Consider the following 19,703-nt stretch of genomic DNA (forward strand, 5'->3'; position numbering starts at 1 on the left):
CATTAAAAGTTTAATCAGGGATAGAATCGATTGACAAACCTAAATGAAATATGATCAGAAAAAGGTAGTAAAGTAAATGATTTTCACTTTATGATGAATCAGCGCACAAGTTAATATTATTACATATGTGCAAATTGAGTATGATCTCAATATTTGCTTGCAAGCAACTTGTATACTCATCAAATCATATCTCCGGTACAGCAAACTAATATGATAGGTCTTGCTAAAGCCTGAAGTGATCATATGATGGTAACAGATGTCTCATTATCATATCATATGATGGGAACAGATTACCAGAACTAGAAAATTCAATTGATTCCAGCTATAATTAAAGCCTTAGTTCAAACAAATAGAGTTGCAATCAAATGTTATTAGACCAGTTAGCAGCACTCCCAACCCTTGGCATGCCAATTACTTCCTTCTTAGCATCTGCATCCACCTTGAAAGTTGCACCACATACATGTCCAGAACTGTCAACCCTTGGTACAGGCTTCAATTCATTAAGTGGATGCTCAAAACTGCTCAAACCTCCTAATGTTGTAAAGAAACATCCTGAAACGTGATAAGAGGTGATAAGATCCGTTACCTCTTGCATGAAACCATTGTATATATCATATGGAAGACAGAAGGTAGGCGATGGACAGTCAAATTAAATGACATGAGGAACTTGAAATGAAATTCGAATTGAAAGTAAACAATATTATAAAGGTGGTTGAGAAACAAAGAAAATATCATAAAGGAACGAAATGCCAATGTTCCTAAATTTCCAAGTCATTGAACTAGTCATTCCTTTCTTCCATAAAATTCATTTTTAATGTACTTGTGCTTGAACTTTTTAGGTAAGTCTTAAAAGGAATGTTCAACACAGTCAAACTACCTTTCCACATAGAGGCTATGTTTGGTAAAATTAGCTTCGAGCTGGTAGCTTATAACTGATAGTTGACAGACTAATTGAAGTGTTTGGTAAAATTAGCGATTCAATTAGCTTAAAATGTAAAATAACATTCTTAATTAAAAATAAATTTTATCAACTAATGCTTAAAATATTTTAAAAGTAGTTATTCAAATTTTATTTTTTTATTAATTTAAAATTTATCAATCTGATATATATTTTATTTTACATTAAAATAAATAAATAACTTGCTTTAAAATACTAATTATTTTAATATTTAAATTATAATAAATAAATTATAAAGGGTAAAAAAGATTTTAGTTACAATAGTAAGGGTAAAATTGGAAGAAAAAATGATAAGCTACTTTAATTAGCTTATAAAAAAACTCTATAAACTATAAGCTATAAGTTCATAAATGACTGTTACCAAACAGAGCTTATAATCTATAAGCTCATTTTTTTTACATTGACAAACAGAGCCTGAATCTAAGTATTACCTTTTGGGAATGGTGCAGAAGATTTCCCACAGCTCTTGGTTACAATCTCTGTCTCAGCTGAAAGAACGAGATTTCCATCAGCATCAGTTCCCCAGAAGAAGGGAACACTCCCATCAGCATCCTGTAATGTAAAAGGCCACCACGTGGATGCCAGGTTAGAGAAGCAAACAATTGGCAAATGTGTCAGCAAAAAAGATGGACCAAGGATAACTCACCGCAGAAATAAACGCGGTTTTGGAGCCACTGTCGAACAGAATAAATGTAAATTTTCCTTGGAAATCTCTCACGACCTGAGCAGCAGGATAGGGACCACGATCTCTTAGAGTTCTGTACGCCTCTATGACAATGATCACTTCATTTGCAGTTTTGTTCAATCCATATTGTTGCTTAAGATTAGCAACATTATCAAGGTGGCCTTGAAACAAGCAGAATATGTCATCCACAACCGCAAACAGCCTAGCAACATAAGAAAAAAAACACGAATAATACATTCTCATGAAAAAGGAAATCTTTAAACATCTAAACGTCTTCCACAAAATCAGTTTTTAAGAATCTAACTCGATTTTCAGATATCGTGGTTTTGGTAATGAAGTATTTCAACATAGCTGAACAAAAATGAAAGATGAGAAATATCAGCTTAACATTAGAGATGAAAGATTAGGCAAGTATTGCTCTAAGGTCTAAGCTGAAAAGAACCCCTTGATATGTTACTTTTTATCTCATCGAAATTACAATAATATGAAACATATTGGTAGTTAGAAGTAAGAGTTGATATCATATTATGTGACCATAAGGTTACAAATGCAAGGTAAAGCTTCATACAATAGACCCACAATGGCCCTGACCTTTCCCTAAAACCTACTATTGTAGAAGCTTTATAGCACCAAATTGCCTTCGTTTTTTTACAGTAACAAGATGCAATAGAAAAAGGTCAAGGCCATGGTAGAAAGATTAAAAAATGAGGACTTAATTGACATGCCCCGACAGTTTTAAAAATATTTAACTTTCATTATATCTATCTTAAAAGTTATACAAAGAATGGTTAATGATTGGTTGACAAAGTAAAAAGTTGTACACTGAAATTGTATCAAAACTAATCTCTAAATATGATACTTCAAAACTATCTTGGATTGTCTAGTACTACTGCTATAGATGTGGAGGAAGGACCAAAAGAACTGTGGGGATATACGAACAAAAATTATAGTTTTAGATTAGATCTGTTAAAGAACAGTAGTATTATTCAATTTCATAACACACCAAAAGAACAATACAATAGTATTAATTATAGTAACACATCAAGTTCTCAATCCAACAACAACATGCCAATGTTTTTTTTCCCAATATTAAACAACTCAGCACATCACAAGGACAACGAGTCACTAAATTAGGAACAAAAAATACCCCTAAGTCGTTGTTTGATTTAAGAACGACAAAGATAAGAACTTGTCCTTAATTAGATACTGGTACAGAATAACCTAACAGACACGAGGTTTAAACTTATAAAAACAAAATAATAATAATAATATACAAAATAAAGTTACCAACACGACAGGTGATGCAAATTGCAATGATACAAAAATAAAGGAACCCAAGAATAAAACCAGATAAAAATGGGATAAATTTTATTATTTAATCCAAAATAATGGAAAAAATTATAAATGAAGAAAAGGGGTAGTGTACCTTGGGAGAAGAGGGTTCTGTTGGTGAAGAGAATAGGCCAAGATACCCGATGGGCCAAGGTTAACGGTGACGGAACCAGGGTGAACAGATGAGAAGTGTTGGGCCAGAAATCCGTCATTCAAGGCTGACACAGAGTTTGACTCAGGACTCTGAAGACCCTCTGGGCTTTTCGCAACAGAATTGTCGAAAACCGCTAGCATTTTGAGTGGATCGTTGAATGGAATCTGAAGGAAAGTGAAGAATGGAGAGAAAGAAAGTACGCTGAAGAAGAAGGAGAGGAGAGGTTAATATAATAAGGTTGTTGTGCTGGTGCGTGGAAATAATCTCGATTACCTATTATACCCTTATGTTTTGGGATGATGTTTTAGATATACAAATAAAAGAGGAAGATATGATGATATATTTGAAAATATGATGATATATTTGAAAATGTGATATAAATTGCAAGAGAGAAAACGAATTGTAACTCAAGAAATTAAAATAAGTCATGTCAATGTTTTATGATTAAATAAATGGTTGATGTCATGTATATATATAATTAATGTTTATAATTTATAATTCAATTAATAAATATCGATATTGTTATGATTTTATAGTTGTGTGAGTTAATTATAAAAAAATTTATCATTTTTTTTAAATAAAAAAATATATACACTATAAATCATAGATAGTAATTCACTTGCTTCACCAAAATAGTCGTAGCAACATTTCTTTGACGGTTCTCGCACTCGCACTCGTTTTTTTATCAAATGTGAAATTTAAACTTCATTTATGTTTATAATTGTTTGGTTTTCTGTTCGCACTCACTCATTCACATATATAAAATAATAAATTTAAAAGTTAAATTTATTATAATCAATATAATAAAATAATTATTATTATGTAATAATAAAATTTAATAAAAAGTTAATTATTTTCTTATAGAGAAAATTTATAATTTTAATATTTAAAAAAATACTAAACATATTAAATATATAAATATACATATATAATTTAAAAATTACTCACAAGACAAATTCGACTACAAAATAAATATCAAACACCTTAAACCTATTTCTATCCTTAGTTTTAATTTCTAGAAAAACCTACCCTCAAACTAAAATTTCTCCGCCAAAATGTGTTTCTGTTAATTATCTCTAGACCAAAATATCCTAAATGAACTTCGTAAAAATCGAAGATGTTTGAATATAAGGATTTTTCTATAGTCAAGACTCGTGGTCCTACTTCTGTGTTTAGTGTTTAGTGTTTACACGTTTCATGGAATTTTATTTATTTATTTTGACAAAATCTCGGAATAGAATGAGTTTCCTTTTTTTCCAGTTTTTTTTTAAACAAAATATCAAAACCGCAAGAAGATCACTATAATGAGAATGACTAACCTTGTAGGGTGAGTTTGTTTTATGGTTTTAAAATTTATTTTTAGGAATTCTATTGTTAAATGTATTATTTTCATAAATGTACTTGGTAATTTTTAGGATTTTTTAATAATTTATTTAATTTGAAAATATAAAATTAAAACAAAAATAGAATAAGGAAATAGAGGTAGGTGAATAATTATCCATGGTTGCATTTATCTATATGGAAATAAAAAATATTAGTTTAAATGTTGATTTAATCTCTCTAAATTATTTAATTGCATTCTGTTCACTTCTTAATTTGACATTCAATTTTAATGATGCGGTAATTTAAGATGATATAGACATGTCTGTATATACGTGGAAGTCATATCATATATTTACTTGTTTATTAATTACTTAATACATTTTTGATAAAATATTAAATATAATTTTTAAAACAAAAATTAAATAAAAACTGAAAAATAAAAGATAAAAAAGAATAAGATGAACCCTAAATCCAAATCTCCCAGCCAACAAAAGTACATTGTTTATGTTCACAGTCACACCAATGACATTGTTTCAATCAAGCAAATATTTATGTTCACTATAAAATAAAATCTGAATATAGCTTTTCCTTCTACGAATACATCTTGTTTCTTCTAAAATAAAATCTAAACCGATGAAGTTAAAAAAATAGATTTCATATGTCAAAACAAGCAAAGCAGAGAAAGACTAATCAAACCAATTCATAATTCGAATAATTAGAATACACCTCTAAAAAAAACTAGAATGCAAAAAAAAAAAAAATCTGCATGAGTTACAAGTTCATCTTGGGAATTTTGAATCTAGACATTGGATAAAGCTTTTGAAGTCTGAAACAATGTCTTCAATTTAACATTTCTTCAACAAAACAATGTCCTCACTTGAACTCTAACTGGTTTCAACTTTTTAATTTGTCACTGACTCTCCTCTTACGACAACTCTCTAATTTTAATGTTTTTCTCTACTTTAGAAACTGTTTGTGTCAATCTAGATTTTTTTTTTTTTTACTTCTTTATCACATTTGTTTGTCTTGTGTCTTTCTCTCAATACTTTTATTGTCACCTCTCTTATTTTTTCGATTTTTCATATGATGTTTTACTATCTGCTTTTTCAGATTAAAATTTTTGGAGTAGAGTTCATCTTATTCATTAACTTTCATTTTTTAATATTATCTAACTTGTTTATTGTAAAACAAAATTTAACATTTTAGATTTTATTAAAAATGTTTTAAATTATTAAAAAAAAATACGACATAACTTTCATATACATACATATAGGTAAGACATCTCTCAATCACATGACACATTGTTAAAATTGAGCATTAAATTTTAAGGAGGGTAAAATGTATGAATTTTCAAAATTATATAAAGGAATTAAAATTGTGAATCAATCAAAAAAGGGAAACTAACATTGTATTTAAGTCAAAAAAAAATTTATGTTGTTGTATCTAAAGAAAGATTGTATGGCTATTAGAGGAGAGAGAATGTTAAATAAAAAAAAAATGAGGATTAGAGAGAAATAAATGAAGTGAGAGTTGTAGATATGTTGTAAAATGTAAACCTATATAAGATTGACTTTATGACTAAAGTGAAAGAGTTACATAGTGAAATAATATAGATCATGGGGTGAATCTTCATTCTCAATAAAATATTAGTATTATGAACATTGATTGTTGTAAAAAATATATATATAATTAAAAAATCGTGTGTAAGTTTTATTTCAAGAATGAATAATATCTTAAAATAATTTTTATAAACTTGTACTAAACATGAAAATGTTATATTTATGGTGGTTTTTACCATGAAAAAATGACCTAATTTTCTGATGGTGGGTAAATGGTCAATTTATCCACTCAAATAATAATGAATTATTGAATGGCTCAAATATCTTAAGATACAAGGTTATTTAAGTTTATTTTTATTTGTACAGCTTTTCTTTATAGTTTTGTCATTTATTTTCATGTGATCTTATATAATAGTTAAATTTGAGTTTAATTGTAGTTTTGTTTTTTCTATTTTAAAAAATTCATAAATTTATTCTTTTATTTTAAAAATAGATAATTTTAGTCTCTTCATATTTTTGAACTAAAAAAATTATGATTTAATATATTTTAAAATTTTAATTGCATTTTTGATCCATCTATTTTTATCAATTCATGAAAGTAGTTATCATATTTTAAAATCCAACAATTTTGGTCTATTTATCTGATTATTGAACTAAAATAATAATGATGTGACGTGTTTTAAACGATATGGTATACTATATCATAATATAGAATCATCTAGGTTCATTAACTATTCATATGTCATTTATTAAATTACAAAAATTAATAATTTCTAAAGTAGAAGCTAATGTTTTTAGAGGATTTTATTGCAATTTTCATCGATGTTAATCATTACACATCATCGTATCATATGTCACGTTATTTTCAAAATGTTATATCATATTTTTTAGTAAAAAAAATCAAAATGAATAACCAAAATTGTTACATTTTAAAATAGAGGGACCAATTTTGTGATTGATCAAAATATGGGTACTGCAATTGCAAATAAACCTATTTTAAATGGTTTGAGATACAAATTCATGATATAAAATCATCTAGATGCATTAATTATTTATATATCATTAATTAAATTACAAAAATAAAAAATTTCTGAAATTAAAAGTTAAGTTTTTATAGGATTTTATTGCGATTTCACGGGTGTTAATCATTTTACACCATCATATCATATGTTAAGTTATTAAAAACATGACACATCGCCATTTTTTAGTTACAAAATCAGAATGAGTGACCAAAATTGTTAGATTTTAATAGATAGGGGATCAATTTTGTAAATTGATAAAAATAAGAGAACTAAAATTGCAATTAAACTTTCAACTTTCTACATAGTGTTTTATTGGAGTAGACTACAAACTCCTAATTGAGAAACATTATACACTTATCATGATGAACTTCTTATCAAAATAAGAATATTTCTTAAGGTGTATTTAATTAGAGATAGATGGAGAATAGAGAAAAATTTAAAATATAGTATGATTGGTTCAACTTTTAAGAGGTGAAGAGAGTAAAGGACATTAGAATCTATCTGAATAGTGTATTTGGTTGAACGAGTTTCAAGGGAAAAGGAGGAGAGACAAAATCTCTTCTCCTCTCTCTTTTGAACAAAACATGTATATACTTCCTATCTATTCTCTCCTATGTTGAACCCAACAGACCTTAAAGCTCATTTTTCTCCACCTCCATTTTGGAGGAAATCGATGGAAGGTGGGAAGTGACTAAATCAGCTTAAAAACCACTTAAAATATTTTTTCTCCTCTTGAATCAAACACAATTATTTAAAATATTTCTCATCCCCTATGTTAAAATCCCTCTTTTCTTTTTCCGTTGAACCAAATAGACCTTAAATGAGCAAATTACCTAACAAAGTTCGACCGACAGTAAGTAAAATATTATCAATAATTATTTCAACTAAAATTTAAACTCAAATTCTTGTAAATGATTCTTTAATTAAAAATTGTCAAGATGTTGTGCTTTTCATAAAAATAAATATAGAATGATAAATCTAGGTACTCTCCCGTTAAAATAGTAATTTCTTTGCAAGGGACGGTTCCCACTTCTCAACATTAAACACTAAATTATTGTAATTGGTTCCTATAATTAATATTTTACCTTGTCAAATATCCTATTATAAAAATTAAATAAAAAAATCTGTTAAATATCACGTGCACCAACACTTCCGTAAAATAATCTCTTTAATCTTCTTTTGGTCATCTAAGAGATGATTTGATATATTTTTTCGAATGAAATAACTCATTTATATCATTTTCACTTATCCTTCTACTTAAATAAATAATTTTTATAATAATTTAATTTATTTTTGTGATTTTTTTACCTCGTTAATTAAGTGCGAAATTATTTGATTTTTCCGTCTCATTGTAGTATATATTTTTCTTCATTTTGATATATTAACTTTGATCCAGATCACACACATTCAATTATTGACTTCAGCGTCGTTAATGTTTTAAATTCAGAGTAATAGATATTTTAATCACTTTAATTTTATCAAATTTGTAGACACTTTTCTGTATTATATTATTAACCTGATTGTTGTGAATTTATTTATACATTTATTCTTTTTGTTTTTAGAGAATTTGTATTTGTATTACTTTTTCATCGATGTATTCTTTTAATATGAATGAATGAATATTGTTTTGAAGAAAAAAAAAACTTTTTAAAAAATATAGAAGAAAAAAATTACAAATACTTTTAAAAAATTTGATTAGTTTTTTTATTAGTTGATACATAATTTAATTGAAATTAACTAAAAACAAAAGCTAGATATAAAAAATAATAATACTATTTTGGAAATCTTAGGAATTGCAAAAATAGTTTTTACTGAAATGTGTACCTCTTGAATGATCAATGCACTGAAAAACGTGTTTTGCAGTTAACAATTTCTATTTATTGATTCTTAACTAATACAGTACGTTAAGTTAAAATATTACCACTCTTTAGCAAAACAATGTTGTTTACATTATTTTGAAGTTAAAATAACTTATTTCATAAAAAACGATGAAAGCAGTACAATTAGGAAAGGATAATAGTAGGAAGGGATAGGCTCTAATATGGCACCTCGAACTAAGCAACGAGTGATCGTTTTTGTTTGCGCTCCTAACAAAACAAAAGCTAGATGATAATTAGCATGTGAATTAAGAAGAATCGTACATTGGATAAGACAATATCCCAACTCATTTTGAAAGCTGAGAATTACAACAACCTGACTCTCATATTCAAGCAATAAAAATAATGTTGAAACAGTGTGTGTGCATGAACAAACTGAAGTACAAGGACAATGGTTGTGGCTTCACCTTCACCAAATTGACGAAACTGGGAGGCCATGCTCACAAGTCACAACCGATCAAAGAGATATCAAACATGCACTTAGTCTGGAGAGGGATGCAAAAGATATTAGCAATGTCTTCAATATTAAACATGGCAACGATCTAATCATGTTTTCATGTGTTAATTATTGGATCAAAGAGATAAGAAACTTTGAGGTCTATAAGATGAGGAGCATGAGTTGTAGGTCTCATATTAGGGCATCCACAAATCTATGGACCAGTTCAGATATTGATGCTATCACTAGTACCAATATGGCATCTATACTTAATTGATAAAATGGGAACAATGCTCCAAATACTCTATCATGTGAAACTTAGATTATGGCAACGGTTGACATCCAAAAGAAACTAATCTAGGAAAATATTTTGTTTTGAGGCTCAAGAGAGTGAATTTTTTTTTATGAGCATTCATCTTGTTTACCTTGAAGGGCAAGGTTATAGCTTTGAAGGTTACCAAACTTTAAGTCCCTTTTCTTCTTAGTAATTGTCATTTTATCACATCTAAGGGAATTTATATAATGTCCACCATTTTTCTTAGATCCTCACTAGAAAGTATTAAGCATTTTCTACCTTCTTTGTAAAAAGAAATTGAAAGATGAAAAATTATCATAGAATAAAAAGAGAATTGTTTATGCAATTGTCTCAATGAAAATTTATTTTTCAATATGGAAGAGAGATCCATCCTTACATTATTTTGACTAAACAATAAAATATTAATTATTTTTACTATACTCATTTATATATTCTTTTTTTAATTATTATTCTTATAATTTATATAATACTATAAAAATAATAAAAAGCTTTCATAGCTCAGTTGGTTAGAGCACCCGTTTAGTAAGCGGGAGGTCTTGAGTTCAACTCTCAATGAAAGCAAAATAATAAATATTTTTATATTTAAATAAAAAAATAATTTTTTTTTAATAATTATACAGAATTTTAATAATTACACAAAGTCTTGTTACTTTTGAAACTTTATTTGATTGAAAACTAAAGAGAAATTAGTATAGCTTGACTTGATTTAATTTAATATGAATCATAACATTTAAACGAATTATGAATTTATTCCTATAACAATGAAAAAGAATATAACATGAATTCCTGTAGTTCAAGAATGAAGACTTGAGTTTAACACAAAGGAGAGGATACGACGATTGTGTTGCACGAATGATTCATAATATATCGTCTAACAATTAGGATCGCCTAACCACATATATCGTCTTTTGTCTATCTGCTCTAGTATTGTGTGGGTGGTGGGAATCTTCATACTATATATGGGATTACATGCCTTTCACTATAAAAAGGGGTTTATTGCAATTAACTTATAAAATTTGATAACAACCACTAGTGTGACACAAAAAAATCTAATTTCTGTTTACCCTTGTGTGATTTCCTTCTCATCCTTTTCTTACATACCATTTTCTCCTCTCCTTTACCTAGTGTTATTCTAGTTTTGCATTAAATAGCCAAGGAGAGTGGTTTCTCCCACCATAAAACCTGCTCTGAAGTTAAGTTTTGACACTCACACTAGATCCATACGAGTCTCAATTTGGAAGTCTCCTCCAATTTTTAATTTCGTGACCTTCAAGTTTCTGCCAACAGCAGTCGAACCTTTAGAAATTTCCTGGGAGAAAGCAAGCTCATCAAATAGTTCTTTAAGTTTTGGAAGAATATGCAATGCCGTCAAATCTGCTCCCATCCGCTGACTAATTCCAAAAAGGGTAGTAGCAGCAACCTGACAAACAGAAGGCAACTAAGAATTATTTAACAATTTAAGCAACTTGTTAATGGACAAGATGAATTATGGCAAATAAATGGTTCATACATCACCAAAGTATCAGGATACAATTGAAGTAAACTGTTTGAAATATAACTTCGGAGAATTGCAGAACACAAACAATTTGGAAGAAGGGTCATAGTGTGTTAATATGTTTTAGGTGCAATTCAAAACCCATGAGCCAGGGAACAAGCTTCAATCATTGAACACCATAATAACATTTTGATTATTCTAATCAAAACAAGGCATACAAAAGTTCTAACATATTCATGTAAAACTGTAAATCCTTAGTGACTTGTGATTGAAAAGCAAAATTTCCTTGGTAAAGGGTAAAGCTAAGCCGCTATTTAGCCAATGGATCTAAGTAAAGGGTGACAGATCCAAAAAAAAAACATTGAAGAATTTGAGGAACCTGAAGCACTGCAATTTCCATATGTTTCTGCATAAGAACCCCAACGTGTATGTAACTTATGTCCTGTGTATTCACAAAGCATTCAATAGTTAATTGTTATACAATATTTACTGGCAATTAAAGCATTTTGAAGCCAAAAAGGAATATAAAACTTACTTCAAGCAGCTCCTTTACAATGATTTCTTCTGTTAAGAAAGCTACAAGGCCATCTAAAGTCATCATACAATCAATAAGTGCTAAAGCACTCCAACTCTGGACAGGATCAGGCTTATTCATGCATGACACATCAATGAAGGATCGGATAACATTTTTCAGTAATGGTAACATCTGTTTAACAATAAAGGATTCCTCAATAATACCCCCTGGGAAGTCAAAAAATGAAAAAGAATTCAAACTGAAGGTCTCAGTAATGAAAATATGGAAAAATACGAAAGCCAATTAACTAAGAATACCAATTCTGACCAGCACATCAATGCCGTCTACACATAATCCTTTCCCAAAGCAGTGAACAAGAGGCAAGATAGTCTGATTCAATAACATAGGGTTAATAAAACAATAGTGACCGCACCTAAGTGGGAGTGTGTGCATGTGGACAACGGAGAACATATTACTGAAGGTTGTGGCAAAGCTAAAATTACCTGATGGATGGTAATTGGTACACCAATCTCCTCACTAGAACCGAATAGGAGCACCGAAGCAGAGGCAGCTGAACTCTTATCCGGAGAAATATACAAGTTTGATAAGACCAATGGGTGAATAGTTTCCAGGTATGCTTGTTTACCGACGCGGTTCCATATTTCACGTACAAATGAATCTTGTAAAAGGGAAACCTTTAAATGTAAATAACCTGTGTTCTGCAAAAAGAACTAAATATAAAGTCTGAAAAATTTTAAAGACTAAAATAAAATAAAAGACATCTGTAGATTAAATAAAGTTCACAAAATGAAGTTAGCAACTAGCCTGTAAAAGTTTCTGTATGGTTGGCAATATTAATGTTTTCACTGCTTGTGCTGTTAAGCATTTCATCAACTCCTCCAGCAGTATGTATGCACATTCAGCTTCAGTATCACTCACAGCATTCACTATTAGTGGTAAGCAATAAGTAGCACACTTTTCTGTAGCAAATGAACCCATATGCCTGAGAGCTCCCTGCTTTGCAAGATTTGCAGCAAACCGAAGACGAGATTCATCTTTAGCTACAAGCTGAAGTGGAGCAAGAAACAAGTAGGATGACTTGATTGTTTTCGGAAAATAAGGTGATTCCAGAAGAATTTTGGCCGATGGCCGCCTATATAGAAAAAACTTATATTTCATTAACATGATAGAAACAACAGACCCATAAAAAGCATACCTAATAAGGACAAACACATGCATTTAGTTTCAGATGCACGTGCGTGCACTGATACCTCATCCAATCCTTTTGGATGCATGCTTCGACAAGTATTCTAACATGAGGAGGTAGTTCCTGCAGAAATCCTGGTAAGGTTCCATCTTCCAAGTATACTGCCAATGAGATTGAATCAAAGAGTGGCCTGCAAAGATGAAGTTCTGCCAAGAGACAACCGACAGAAAATATGTCCCCTGCAATATCTTTAGAGGCAATTATAGAAGAAGACAATTTCTGCCTCCAGAGTAGCAAGTCTGGATATCCTGAGGAGTCTTCAGCTCATGTAGACCTAGGATTGCAATCTGGTGGGTCAGAGTAGAATCCCGGAGGGAGTTCATAAAATCAATGGATCGGTGATTTCGACCTAGTAATCGTTGATTAGAGTAGAATCATTGGGGACTTAAAATTGATGGGATGGGTATTTCATCCTAGTAATTCTTCTGGACCCCTCGATCAATTTTGTACTCTAAGCTCACTAGTATCATAGCACATCAAAACAATAAATCTAATGCCTCAAACATAAAACAACATTTTCTGCAATTAATTTGCTAAAATCAATTCTCCTCAGTCATTTTGACCTTCCCTTCAAAACCATCTTAACTTCCAAATCTTTTCTATTTCCACTAGTGTAGTATTCCAGCCCTCTCTTCCATGAAAAGCCCCAGACAGACTTCACAAGCAACATAACTTGATCAAAGTATACCAAGCACAGAAGCAAGGTTTTAAATTGTTGTCACAATTGCAGGTGCAATTATGTCATAATCCTTGAAATTGCATACAAATGTGGCTGATGCAGCCGCAATTACAGTTGCAGACCATTGTTATCATTGGCGTCCGGTGAATTATGGCTGCCAGGCAAAAACCTGCCGTATAAATATGGGGTTGTGGCTCATGTCCAAAACATGCCAGATATAATAGGCGTTGCGTCCAATAGCATCCAGCACATAATCTGCAATGTCAGCAGATTGACAACAATATTGTAGACCGCAATTTAAAACATTGCATAAAAGGGCAATAATATAAACGGAAAAAGCAGCCTGTATCGGGTATAAAATCTCACAGAAATCACTAGGTTACATTTCCATCATCAAGGAAGTATATCCAATTTTGCCTGATATAGATGCTATCGAGACTTAGTTCTCGAATATTACAATAATCAAATAACTTTATGTTCAAAAATATTTACGCAAACTAAAGCTATACCAGCAATAAAAGGAAACAAATTCAACAGCTCTAAAACTCGGCAAGGGTGAATTCTTAATTCTACAGGTAAGTCACAAAATCCTCACCAGAAAATCGGCAAGCCCTTAACTTCAGACTCAGAACCGACAAATAATGCAAACTTCAACGTAACAAAATAACAAAATCTACAACAGAGTCAGTTCTTGTGGATTTTCCATAGACTGTCTGAGAATATACTCAGCCCTCCTTTTCTTATCATCTCTCTCATCTTCTCTACCAACCAACGATATCGCGTGCAAAGCCTTCTTCCGATTTCTATCATCCAAAGATTCCCTAATAAACTTCTTCCCAGTTCTGAACTTGAAATGCACAGTAGGCCTTTCTGTAACAGCAGGAAGAACCATCTTTTCCCCTTCAAATCCTTCATCACACAGACCACCATTCCCTAGCATCTCAATTGCAGGTGCAAACGCCTCCAACACCGAAACACGATCTCCATCAATAACCGAAAGCTTTGCTGGCAAAACAACCGGAGAAACATTCATATTCACATCTGCATCTTCATTTACATCACCAATAGCTGAATTACTTGGTATTGTTGTTGTTGTTTCTGTGGAACCGTTACGGTTAGGGTTACGGTTATTGTTACACAACAATAACCGTTTCTGTAAACTCAACAATGATCTCTCAGCCTTTCTACGCTGTCTAGCTTGTTCAATTTTATCTTCACGTGGATCAGAAACTCTTTCATCCCACACAGGTGTATGAATATAAGTGTGAGGATCAGGTAATGCCGGTAACCACGGTGGTATATGTTTCGACGGTGGAGTTTCACCCATTTGTACAAAACTCGGAATGTTTCTCCGTTCACGAATCACCGGAAAATTTGGAATCGGTTGAGCAAGCGGAGTTTCAGGCATAGATTCAGCGTAATTCATAATTTCTCTCATTCCGTTTGAAAACCCTCGAGGTGCTTCTAAGTCTTCCCATGCTCGATTTATATCGAATACGTTGCATTGTGATCTGCCGGCAAGGTTAGCGTGAAACTCTGCCGTTTTACCGAAATCGATGAGGTAACGGATTACGATGTCGGCGAAGGATTCGAGAGCCGAGTCTTTGACGCTGTGAAATCCTGTGGCTTCGCAGAGCTGCGCCACTGCGAGCTTAGCCGTGGCTCGTCCGAAGTCGTCGGGGGAACCTCTGATTCCGGCGGTCGTGTTGTTTGAAATTGTAATTAGGGTTTCCGTACGCGCGCCATTGATTTTGGCTTCTTCGCGCGTTGCCATTGAAAATAAGAAAAATTGAAAACAAAATTGGGTGAAGGGTTAGAGAGAGTGGGAGGGGTGTACTATTTGATACCTTGTGGTGAGGGTGCACAAAATAACCGGATAACAGATCCAAACTGTATCCATGTCCAAAACTATTTAGAAAACCAGATATTTGCAAAATAAAGAGTTAACCTTACTTGAACAACGTTCAATCATGATAATCTAATTTGATATATCCTATCTGTGAATATATTTTAAAAAACAATATGACAAATCTGTATAATTATGTAATTTAATTTGAAGAATGGATTAAACCTACGAATGAAATGTGTATAAAAAATAATATGTGTTAAAAATTAGTATACTGGAATTGGATTTAAATTTTGCAGTCCAACATTTAATATAACTCTTCATTGTGGTAGTGGGGGTTATGGGTACTTGCTTATTAAGTATGGGTGCAATTATGAGCTCCAATTCGGTCTATAAATGAGTAGTTTGGTGGGAAGAATTGAAATATTGAATAAGTATTATGTAGAATGTTGGAAATTCAATCTCTACGACCAATAAAAAGTAAAATCAAGTTAAAATTTATCCTTACTTTATAAAATAATAATCATTTTATTTTTTCAATGTAACATTAATTAACTTATTCAAATCTCACGTTTAAATAAATATTATGTATATCACTTTTAACTTATTATATTAGTATATATTTGTGATTGTTATTATTAATTGTCAATAATCAACATTGATAAGTTGTAAAATTGATACACTAATTCATTCATTACTTTTCTAAATTTACTTGAAAGAACATTAAACAGCACTTGTTTAAAATATATCAAATAATGTAGCTCAAGAAATTATATAAATTTAAAGGGCATAGTGCCATGATAAAGCTTCCAAGGAATCAATGAGACAAAACATTAATTTTATCAATATATAATTATTTGTTTGATTGTATTGAATTCGTTATTGTATTAACTCCAACGTAAGGCTGGTGTTAATTTTGGATGGTGGATGTCCATCCAATCTCATACTTGTTTATTTTTATTGGATTATAGTTTCTGATAGTATAAAATAGACTCTAAAATTTTAGCTTCAGATAGTGTACCAGAGGATGAATGAACAAATTTGATGGGCACGGGTAATTTCCATTTTGGATTTAGGGCTGTAAAACAATTTGGGTACATCTTGGATCAGTTCTTTGTAAGTCTTGCAATGGAAACTTAAAATAAAAATTAATAATTCTACTTGCCACCGCCTTACATATACCTCTCACCACCACGAGACTATTTTATCTTTTTATTATAAATAAAAAGTTGAATTTTTTTTTTTCTCTCCACTACACATTCTAAAACTTTAACAAAAGTTATTATAAAATTTTCAAAATTTTAAAACTTTGGTTGATTATATATTTTTTGAAATACAAAATGAGTTTATTTTTAAAAGTTTAAATTAATTTATAATTTTTAAAATATAATTTACTATATTTATAAAATATTTTCAAAGATTTTGTCTTAACAAAAGTTTAGAAAAGTAAAATTTCGGAACTTTCAATTAGAGAAGAAGAGAGTAAAGGACATTAGAATCTATCTGAATAGTGTATTTGGTTGAACGAGTTTCAAGCGAAAAGGAGGAGAGACAAAATCTCTTCTCCTCTCTCTCTTGAACAAAACATGTATATACTTCCTATCTATTCTCTCCTATTTTGAACCCAACATACCTTGAAGCTCATTTTTCTCCACCTCCTTTTTGGAGGAAATCGAGGGAAGGTGGGAAGTGACTAAATCAGCTTAAAAACCACTTAAAATATCTTTTCTCCTCTTGAATCAAACACAATTATTTAAAATATTTCTCATCCCCTATGTTAAAATCCCTCTTTTCTTTTTCCGTTGAACCAAATAGACCTTAAATGAGCGAATTACCTAACAAAGTTCGACCGACAAATAAGTAAAATATTATCAATAATTATTTCAACTAAAATTTAAACTCAAATTCTTGTAAATGATTCTTTAATTAAAAATTGTCAAGATGATGTGCTTTTCATAAAAATAAATATAGAATGATAAATCTAGGTACTCTCCTATTAAAATAGTAATTTCTTTGCAAGGGACGGTTCCCACTTCTCAACATTAAACACTAAATTATTGTAATTGGTTCCTATAGTTAATATTTTACCTTGTCAAATATCCTATTATAAAAATTAAATAAAAAAATCTGTCAAATATCACGTGCACCAACACTTCCGTAAAATAATCTCTTTAATCTTCTTTTGGTCATCTAAGAGATGATTTGATATATTTTTTCGAATGAAATAACTCATTTATATCATTTTCACTTATCCTTCTACTTAAATAAATAATTTTTATAATAATTTAATTTATTTGTGTTTTTTTTTTACCTCGTTAATTAAGTGCGAAATTATTTGATTTTTCCGTCTCATTGTAGTATATATTTTTGTTCATTTTGATATATTAACTTTGATCCAGATCACACACATTCAATTATTGACTTCAACGTCGTTAATGTTTTAAATTCAGAGTAATAGATATTTTAATCACTTTAATTTTATCAAATTTATAGACACTTTTCTGTATTATATTATTAACCTGATTGTTGTGAATTTATTTATACATTTATTCTTTTTGTTTTTAGAGAATTTGTATTTGTATTATTTTTTCATCGATGTATTCTTTTAATATGAATGAATGAATATTGTTTTGAAGGAAAAAAAAAACTTTTTAAAAAATATAGAAGAAAAGAATTACAAATACTTTTAAAAAATTTGATTAGTTTTTTTATTAGTTGATACATAATTTAATTGAAATTAACTAAAAACAAAAGCTAGATATAAAAAAATAATAATACTATTTTGGAAATCTTAGGAATTGCAAAAATAGTTTTTACTGAAATATGTACCTCTTGAATGATCAATGCACTGAAAAACGTGTTTTGCAGTTAACAATTTGTATTTGTTGATTCTTAACTAATACAGTACGTTAAGTTAAAATATTACCACTCTCTTTAGCAAAACAATGTTGTTTACATTATTTTGAAGTTAAAATAACTTATTTCATAAAAAACGATGGAAGCAGTACAATTAGGAAAGGATAATAGTAGGAAGGGATAGGCTCTAATATGGTACCTCGAACTAAGCAACAAGTGATCGTTTTTGTTTGCGCTCCTAACAAAACAAAAGCTAGATGATAATTAGCATGTGAATTAAGAAGAATCGTACATTGGATAAGACAATATCCCAACTCATTTTGAAAGCTGAGAATTACAACAACCTGACTCTCATATTCAAGCAATAAAAATAATGTTGAAACAGTGTGTGTGCATGAACAAACTGAAGTACAAGGACAATGGTTGTGGCTTCACCTTCACCAAATTGACGAAACTGGGAGGCCATGCTCATAAGTCACAATCGATCAAAGAGATATCAAACATGCACTTAGTCTGGAGAGGGATGCAAAAGATATTAGCAATGTCTTCAATATTAAACATGGCAGTGATCTAATCATGTTTTCATGTGTTAATTATTGGATCAAAGAGATAAGAAACTTTGAGGTCTATAAGATGAGGAGCATGAGTTGTAGGTCTCATATTAGGGCATCCACAAATCTATGGACCAGTTCAGATATTGATGTTATCACTAGTACCAATATGGCATCTATAGTTAATTGATAAAATGGGGACAATGCTCCAAATACTCTATCATGTGAAACTTAGATTATGGCAACGGTTGACATCCAAAAGAAACTAATCTAGGAAAATATTTTGTTTTGAGGCCCAAGAGAGTGAATTTTTTTTTATGAGCGTGCATCTTGTTTACCTTGAAGGGCAAGGTTATAGCTTTGAAGGTTACCAAACTTTAAGTCCCTTTTCTTTTTAGTAATTGTCATTTTATCACATCTAAACGAATTTATATAATGTCCACCATTTTTCTTAGATCCTCACTAGAAAGTATTAAGCACTTTCTACCTTCTTTGTAAAAAGAAGTTGGAAGATGAAAAATTATCATAGAATAAAAAGAGAATTGTTTATGCAATTGTCTCAATGAAAATTTATTTTTCAATATGGAAGAGAGATCCATCCTTACATTATTTTGACTAAACAATAAAATATTAATTATTTTTACTATACTCATTTATATATTCTTTTTTTAATTATTAGTCTTATAATTTATATAATACTATGAAAATAATAAAAAGCTTTCATAGCTCAGTTGGTTAGAGCACCCGTTTAGTAAGCGGGAGGTCTTGAGTTCAACTCTCAATGAAAGCAAAATAATAAATATTGTTATATTTAAATAAAAAAATATTTTTTT

At 30.2% G+C, this 19,703-nt stretch overlaps 3 protein-coding genes and 2 non-coding genes across 5 annotated transcripts; 2 read left to right on the top strand and 3 right to left on the bottom strand.

Annotated features, from left to right (window-relative positions):
- Window positions 1–68: 68 nt before the first annotated feature.
- Window positions 69–3,382, bottom strand: LOC101498933 (stem-specific protein TSJT1). Its single transcript, XM_004496605.4, has 4 exons — window positions 3,070–3,382; window positions 1,605–1,845; window positions 1,390–1,510; window positions 69–552 (listed from the first exon to the last, which is right to left on the bottom strand). Exons 1-4 carry the CDS (start codon window positions 3,267–3,269, stop codon window positions 362–364), a joined length of 753 nt encoding a protein of 250 aa, XP_004496662.1. The 5' UTR covers window positions 3,270–3,382; the 3' UTR covers window positions 69–361.
- A 6,767-nt stretch (window positions 3,383–10,149) lies between these two features.
- Window positions 10,150–10,223, top strand: TRNAT-AGU (transfer RNA threonine (anticodon AGU)). The gene has a single exon. It is a non-coding gene; the product is annotated as a tRNA-Thr (tRNA).
- Window positions 10,224–10,391: 168 nt separating this feature from the next.
- On the bottom strand, window positions 10,392–13,742 carry LOC101499575 (protein GFS12-like). The gene is made up of 9 exons (XM_073367245.1): window positions 13,730–13,742; window positions 13,516–13,610; window positions 12,943–13,157; window positions 12,497–12,824; window positions 12,175–12,390; window positions 11,989–12,061; window positions 11,693–11,898; window positions 11,537–11,599; window positions 10,392–11,082 (listed from the first exon to the last, which is right to left on the bottom strand). Exons 1-9 carry the CDS (start codon window positions 13,740–13,742, stop codon window positions 10,870–10,872), a joined length of 1,422 nt encoding a protein of 473 aa, XP_073223346.1. The 3' UTR covers window positions 10,392–10,869.
- Window positions 13,743–14,290: 548 nt separating this feature from the next.
- On the bottom strand, window positions 14,291–15,559 carry LOC101499258 (transcription initiation factor TFIID subunit 8-like). Its single transcript, XM_004496606.4, has one exon. The coding sequence runs from the start codon at window positions 15,389–15,391 to the stop codon at window positions 14,291–14,293; it is 1,101 nt and encodes a 366-aa protein (XP_004496663.1). The 5' UTR covers window positions 15,392–15,559.
- Window positions 15,560–19,586: 4,027 nt separating this feature from the next.
- Window positions 19,587–19,660, top strand: TRNAT-AGU (transfer RNA threonine (anticodon AGU)). Its single transcript has one exon. It is a non-coding gene; the product is annotated as a tRNA-Thr (tRNA).
- The last annotated feature ends 43 nt before the right edge of the window (window positions 19,661–19,703 follow it).

The sequence above is a fragment of the Cicer arietinum genome, chromosome 4, assembly GCF_000331145.2.
Source record: "Cicer arietinum cultivar CDC Frontier isolate Library 1 chromosome 4, Cicar.CDCFrontier_v2.0, whole genome shotgun sequence".
Taxonomy (NCBI): domain Eukaryota; kingdom Viridiplantae; phylum Streptophyta; class Magnoliopsida; order Fabales; family Fabaceae; genus Cicer; species Cicer arietinum.

Bases quoted from the DNA above. Each gene is read 5' to 3' on its own strand.
- LOC101499575 (XM_073367245.1), bottom strand. The intron at 13,158-13,515 runs GTTTTGAAGGGA...CTCTGGAGGCAG, and splicing joins AAGATTTGGAAGTTAAGATG to AAATTGTCTTCTTCTATAAT. The intron at 12,062-12,174 runs GTAATTTTAGCT...TTATTGAATCAG, and splicing joins TACCAATTACCATCCATCAG to ACTATCTTGCCTCTTGTTCA.
- LOC101498933 (XM_004496605.4), bottom strand. From the start codon at position 3,269: ATGCTAGCGGTTTTCGACAATTCTGTTGCGAAAAGCCCAGAGGGTCTT. The intron at 1,846-3,069 runs GTACACTACCCC...TTATGTTGCTAG, and splicing joins CAGAACCCTCTTCTCCCAAG to GCTGTTTGCGGTTGTGGATG. The intron at 1,511-1,604 runs GTGAGTTATCCT...TTTACATTACAG, and splicing joins AAACCGCGTTTATTTCTGCG to GATGCTGATGGGAGTGTTCC.
- LOC101499258 (XM_004496606.4), bottom strand. From the start codon at position 15,391: ATGGCAACGCGCGAAGAAGCCAAAATCAATGGCGCGCGTACGGAAACC.